The 6,171-nt window shown below is 44.7% G+C and overlaps 1 protein-coding gene across 1 annotated transcript in view; it reads left to right on the forward strand.

Annotated features, from left to right (window-relative positions):
* Positions 1-6,171, forward strand: part of itga10 (integrin, alpha 10) — an 81,056-nt gene that overhangs the window by 27,475 nt on the left and 47,410 nt on the right. Inside the window, exons 3-6 of the mRNA XM_020514000.2 lie at positions 697-806; positions 1,631-1,716; positions 4,533-4,647; positions 5,569-5,696. Coding sequence (XP_020369589.1) covers positions 697-806; positions 1,631-1,716; positions 4,533-4,647; positions 5,569-5,696 — 439 coding nt within the window. The remainder of the gene's footprint in view (positions 1-696; positions 807-1,630; positions 1,717-4,532; positions 4,648-5,568; positions 5,697-6,171) is intronic.

A 6,171-nucleotide genomic window follows, 5' to 3' on the forward strand; every position in this document is an offset into this window, starting at 1 on the left:
GGGTCCCCCTCCCGAAGGTGCTGACTCTCACTGGGGTACGGGGTCCCCCTCCTCTTCCAAAGGGGGTGACTCTCACTGGGGTGCGGGGTCCCTCTCCTGAAGGTGCTGACCCTCACTGGGGTATGGGGTCCCCCTCCTCTCCTGGAGATGACTGACCAGATCGATAAGCAATGATGTATTCTGGAGAATTTCTCCTTAGACACCCCACACCCTTATTCTTTATGTAACAGAACTGGTCCAGGAGTTTGCATGAAACATTCCCTTAGGAACTTGACAGGGTAGATGCAGAGAGATTGTTTCCCCTTGTCTGAGAGTCTCGGACCAAAAAGCTTCATCTCAGAATGAGGGGGGTCACACATTTAAGACAGTGATGAGGAGGAATTGCTTCTTTCAGAAGTTGTGAGCCAGTGGAATTCTTTTCATCAGAGGGCTATTGAGGCTGGTTTGTTGAGTATATTCAAGGCTGTGATATACAGATTTTAATCAGTAAAGGAGCCAAGAGTTATGGGAAAATAAAACAGGAAAGTGGACTTGGGGATGATCAGATCAGCCATGATCTCATTGAATGGCAGAACAGACTTTATGCTGAATGGCTTACTCCCGCTCTTATGCATTATGTTCTTAAATATTTTGTGAAACACTTGTCTACAAGTAATAGCCAAACTGTGGTGTTGTTTTTAACCTTTGTGTTACCAGGTTACTGGTCAGTGCCCCCCGGGACGGCATTGCCAAGAACAAGAATGGTGACATATACCGATGTAACATATCGAATAGAAGGAGCTCCAACTGCATGAAGCTAAACTCTGGTAAGACATTTCAATCACATTGATATCACAACATGGTGACAGGCTGGGAAAACCACCAGTAAAGATACAGCTGGCGACTCAAAGTGCTAAGGGGAGATGCAATTGTGAAGGACCAAGATTAACATCAGCTGAGATCTGTGAGCAGCGTAGGGTGCTGTACTTGTTGTAGGACTGCTTGATGGGCACAGTGTAGAGACAGTAGGAACTGCCGATGCTGGAGAATCTGAGACAACAACGTGTAGAGCTGGATGAACACAGCAGGCCAAGCAGCATCAGAGGAGCAGGAAGGCTGATGTTTCGAGCCTAGACCCTTCTTCAGAAAAGGAGGTCATTTCTGAAGAAGGGTCTAGGCCCGAAACATCAGCTTTCCTGCTCCTCTGATGCTGCTTGGCCTGCTGTGTTCATCCAGCTCTACACCTTGTTATCTCAATGTAGAGATAGCTTCATTTATATATGTAACCTGGTGCTGTCCCTGTCCTGGGAGTGTTTGATGGGGGACAGTGTAGAAGGAGCTTTATTCTATATCTAACCCTGTGCTGTCCCTGTCTCTGGGAGTATTTGATGGGGTCATTAGAGAGGAAACTTTACTCTGTACGTTATCCCGTACAGTTTGGGACGTTGTTACCAAAACAGATGTTCCAAAATATCAAGAAAATGACTTTACAGAAAGCACTGAAGGGGAGGGTAGTCCTTAATGAGTGAGATATAATTTCTGGTGTGGTGCTTAGTTTTAATGAGGGTGAACATATATTTATGGAGCAGCGTGCTTCAATTATTCTCTATTCAATGATAGATGTCTCTTTTGTTTGTCTATACTGCTGCAGGGTTGGCAGCTCTGAAAAACATCTCTGATGACATGAAGAACACACACTTTGGCATGACACTGATTCGTAACTCCCAGGGCTTCATGGTAAGCAGGTTCACTGGTCTCTGATCATGTTTGCTTTGATATATTGGAATGTTTGGTTTCAAATCGAACCTAGACTAGTGGGTAAAAGTCTGCGAGCTGCAGTGATTTCAAGCGAAAGTCCAACCAGCCCCAAGCTGTCCAGCAGCACTTCTTAATATTATTCCTCCAAATCTCAAGGTCAACATTTCTGAATAAAAGCAGCCACAACATGCCAACCAAATGCCACCCACTATTTTCTCCAGGATAAGGAACGTCTTTCTTCCCCAGCTATTTGTTCCTCCGCTTTGTTCCTTTCTTTCCTGTAAACAGCTGCATGGCATGATGCCTGTAATTTGGTACTGTTTCCTGGGCCTTATGTGAGGCTATTTGAAGGCCCATGATAGTGCCAGTCATAGTGATCATTGATCTCATAACCAACATTTAGCAATATTCACCGCCAGGATACCATTTGGTTTTTGGGTTTATTGCAGAAGAGATCGCAGCCCCCTGGCCTTCACAGCCTCGCTATCCCCTGGACTGTTTCCTGTGTTGAGTTTCACCGTGGGCTACACTTGCAGGTTCCTGTCAAATCTACACTCTGTCATTTTTTCTGCAGAAAGATCTCTCCCTATCGTCCACTTTTTATGTTGTATTATATAGGTTTCTGAAGACACTTCATATTTAGTATTACTTGGAGGACTTCAGATTGAAGGAATGTGGAAAACTGGATTTATTTCAAATTTTGTTGAAACACCTGGAGTGGTTTCTTGAAAAGAGGCTGTTGTAAGTTCACTGTGGCTATTGGAGAGTTTTGTAAACAAGGCTTCTTAGAAATTGACTTGATAGCTGCTTACTCTGCTGGGGCTGTTTAAACAGTGACTGTTTGGAGAGTCCTTTGGTAGATCTGGAAGTAGTTGGGATCGCAAAGCCAGTTAGGAAAGGTTGCTCAGTTAAACTCACCCATGGCTGAAAAAACTCCCTTTGCTGAGTTTAAGATGAAACATCTTTCAGAAGAACAAACAGAGTTCATCTTAAGATCAGAGATAGTAGGAACTGCAGATGCTGGAGAATCCGAGACAACAAGGTCCAGGGCTGGATGAACACAGCAGGCCAAGCAGCATCATAGGAGCAGAGAGGCTGACATTTCGGGCCTAGACCCTTCATCATGTCTCCTAGTTTTAGTCTCCCTAACTAGAGAAATCATCATCCCAGGAAGAACCTTATCGAGTCCCCTCAGATTATTCTATGTTTCAATAAAATCACCCCAGCCACAATTGTCTGTGCTCCAATGAATATACATCCACCCTGTTCAACCTTTCTTCAACTCATCCCAGGAATGAGTCAGGTAACCCCTCTTTGAACTGCTTCTATCACAATTATACCTTTACTCAAAAAAGGAGACCAAAATAGTACACCAGGTTCCAGATATTGTCTCACCAATGCCCTGCGCTACTGCAGTTCTGAGGAAGGGTCACCGGACCCAAAATGTTAACTGTGATTTCTCTTCACAATTGCTGCCACACCTGCTGAGCTTTCCCAGCAACTTCTGTTTTTGTTGCAGTAATAATCCCTACTTTTATATTCCATTTTCCATAAGTGGCAACTTTCCATTCACCTTCCTAATCACTTGCTGTACCTGCATACTCAGCTCCTGTGGTTCATGTCCCAGGAAACTCGTTCTCTCCATATCACCAAATCGTGCAATCTTTCTCCATTTAAATAATAGCCAAAATGGACAAGTTCAAAGTCATCCACATAGAGTCATACAGCATGGAAACAGACCCATCAGACCAACTCATTCACAGTGACCAAGCATCCCAATGTGACCTAATCCCATTTGCCAGCATGTGGCCCATATCCCTCCAAACCCTTCCCATTTATATATCCATCCAGATGCATTTTAAATGTTGTAACCCACCTCCACCACTTCCTCTGGCAGCTCATTCCACACACACACCACCCTCTGTGTGAAAAAGTTGCCCCTTCGGTCCCTTTTAAAACTTTCCCCTCTCACCTTAAACCTATGCCCTCTAGTTTCGTCTCCCCCACCCAGGGAAAAGACCTTGTCTATTCATCCTATCCATACCCTTCATGATTTTCCTCCGACACTCCAGGAGAAATATCCCCAGCCTATTCAGCCTCTGCCTATAACTCACGCCCTCCAGTCCCAGCAACATCCTTGTAAATCTTTTCTGCACCCTCTCTAGTTTAACAACATCCTTTTTATAGAAGGACAACCAGAATTGTATGCACTATTCCAAAGGTGGCCTCACCAATGTCCTGTACAACCACAATATTTCGTCCCAACTGAATGCATTGACCAATGTAGGCAAGTGTGCCAAATGCCTTCTTCATCACCCTGTCTACCTGTGATGCCACTTTGAAGGAACTGTGCATCTGCACTGCTAGGTCCCTTTGTTTGGCAATCCTCCCCAGTTATAACATTATATCCATCTGCCAATATTTTACCCTGTCACTTAACTTGGATCTTTGCAGACCCTCTACCGGCTCTTGGCAATGTATTTTCCTTCTTAGGTTAGTGATATCAGAAAATATAGCTACCTTACATTCAGTCCTTTCATCCAAATTAGTGACATAGATAGTAAATTGTTGCGGGCTCAGCACTCATTTCTGTAACACTCTATGGGTACAGGTTGACAACCCAAAAAGGAAATCAGTACTCCCAGCTTCCTGCTAGCTAATCAGTCCTTTATCCATGTTAACATATTGCCCATCATCACCAATGTACTCAGACCTGTTTTGCACCCTCTCCTGTTTACAAAGTGGAGACAGAAACTGATCACAGTAACCCAGGTATTCTCGACCTCTAATTCCAGGTGTGTGCTCCCCTCTGGTCGCAGAAGTGTGGAAGTTCCATCTACAACACTGGTATCTGTACAAACATCAGCTCCAAGTTTCAGCCTTCAGGGATCATTGCACCCACTGCACAAGGTATGAGCAGTGTCCTCACTATGTCCCTGCTAGCTTTGGGAAGAGGAAAAGGGCCTTCTATTAACCATGCAGATCTGACCATTCCCCAACTCCATCAAAGTGAAAACACCAAGCAACACATGGTCAGGATTAAGATGCTTTACTTTGGGCTTTCTTTGCAAGAGGTTTTTTTTCAAAATTGGCTGCAGGGATTGGAACATAGAGATGGAGCCGCCCTAGTTGGTACAGGCTGTTATCTCAGAGGCCTCCGTCCACCCTCTGGTACCTTGGTCAGATTTCCCTCTTCCTGTTAGAACCTTGTTACCATTGCCATTAGATGTAAGCAAGGGCCCAGTTAGGAAAATTCTTGCTTCTGGTTGTAGGTTCAAGTCCCACCCCAGATCCTTGATTGTTTAATCCAAGCCTGTCAAAAGGCTGAGTTTTTGGATGAAAATTTAAACTGAGGCTTTATCTACCCTCTTTGGTGGATGTAAGAGATCCCATGGCACTATTTTAAGGTAGAACAGAGGAGTTCTCCATGCTGGGCTGGCCAATCTTTAATCCTTAATTAATGTCACTGCAAAAACAGAAGATCTGGCCATGTTATTGTCTGTGGGAGCTTGCTGTGTGCAAATTGGCCGCTGTATTTCCCACAGTACAATAGTGACTACACTACAGAAGACAACTGCATGAGCTGAGGCCATGAAAAGCACTCTGTCATTGTAATCTTTCATTCAGCTAGTGGTAACATAGCTTACGATGTGAATTGTGATGCTTTGTGATATCATCCTCACGATTTCAGAGCAGGACCTTTGAATTCAGGGAGAGGGGTCTGAATGTGCTGGAATTTCAGGTTTACAAAGGTTGGTACGCACAGTGAACCTTGCCTTCTCTCTTATTCCTTTATCTGTATCTCTGTAATGGACTCTGCCTTTGTTTCAGACTGTGGCGTCTCCATGGACATTGTCATTCTGTTGGATGGGTCAAACAGCATCTACCCTTGGTACGAGGTACAGAGGTTCCTCAGTAATGTCCTCAACAAGTTCCACATTGGTCCGAAGCAGATACAGGCAAGTCCGAAACCTTTACCATCACTCTGTTTCACTCTGGGCATCCCTGAATTGTTTGCTGCTGTAATTTTCACACCATTTTTCTACCTGCTACAGAACTGCACAGAATCAGTACATTTTAAACACCCCCGCTGCAAACTTTTCATTAAGAATTGCTGTGAACAGAGCAGTGAACATTGAAAGTTCGAAACCCATTTTACACGCAGAGCAGCCTCACCCTCACTTCCACTATCTCCAGTATTTAACGTCACCCTCACTCCCACTATCTCCAGTGTTCACCCTCACCCTCAGTCCCTCCACCTCCAGTGTTCACCCTCACCCTCATTTGCACTATCTTCAATGTTCACCCTCACCCTCACTCCCACTATCTCCAATGTTCACCCTCACCCTCACTCCTACTATCTCCAGTGTTCACCCTCACCCTCATTTGCACTATCTCCAATGTTCACCCTCACCCTCACTCCCACTATCTCCA

The sequence above is a fragment of the Rhincodon typus genome, chromosome 46, assembly GCF_021869965.1.
Source record: "Rhincodon typus isolate 14 chromosome 46, sRhiTyp1.1, whole genome shotgun sequence".
NCBI lineage: Eukaryota > Metazoa > Chordata > Chondrichthyes > Orectolobiformes > Rhincodontidae > Rhincodon > Rhincodon typus.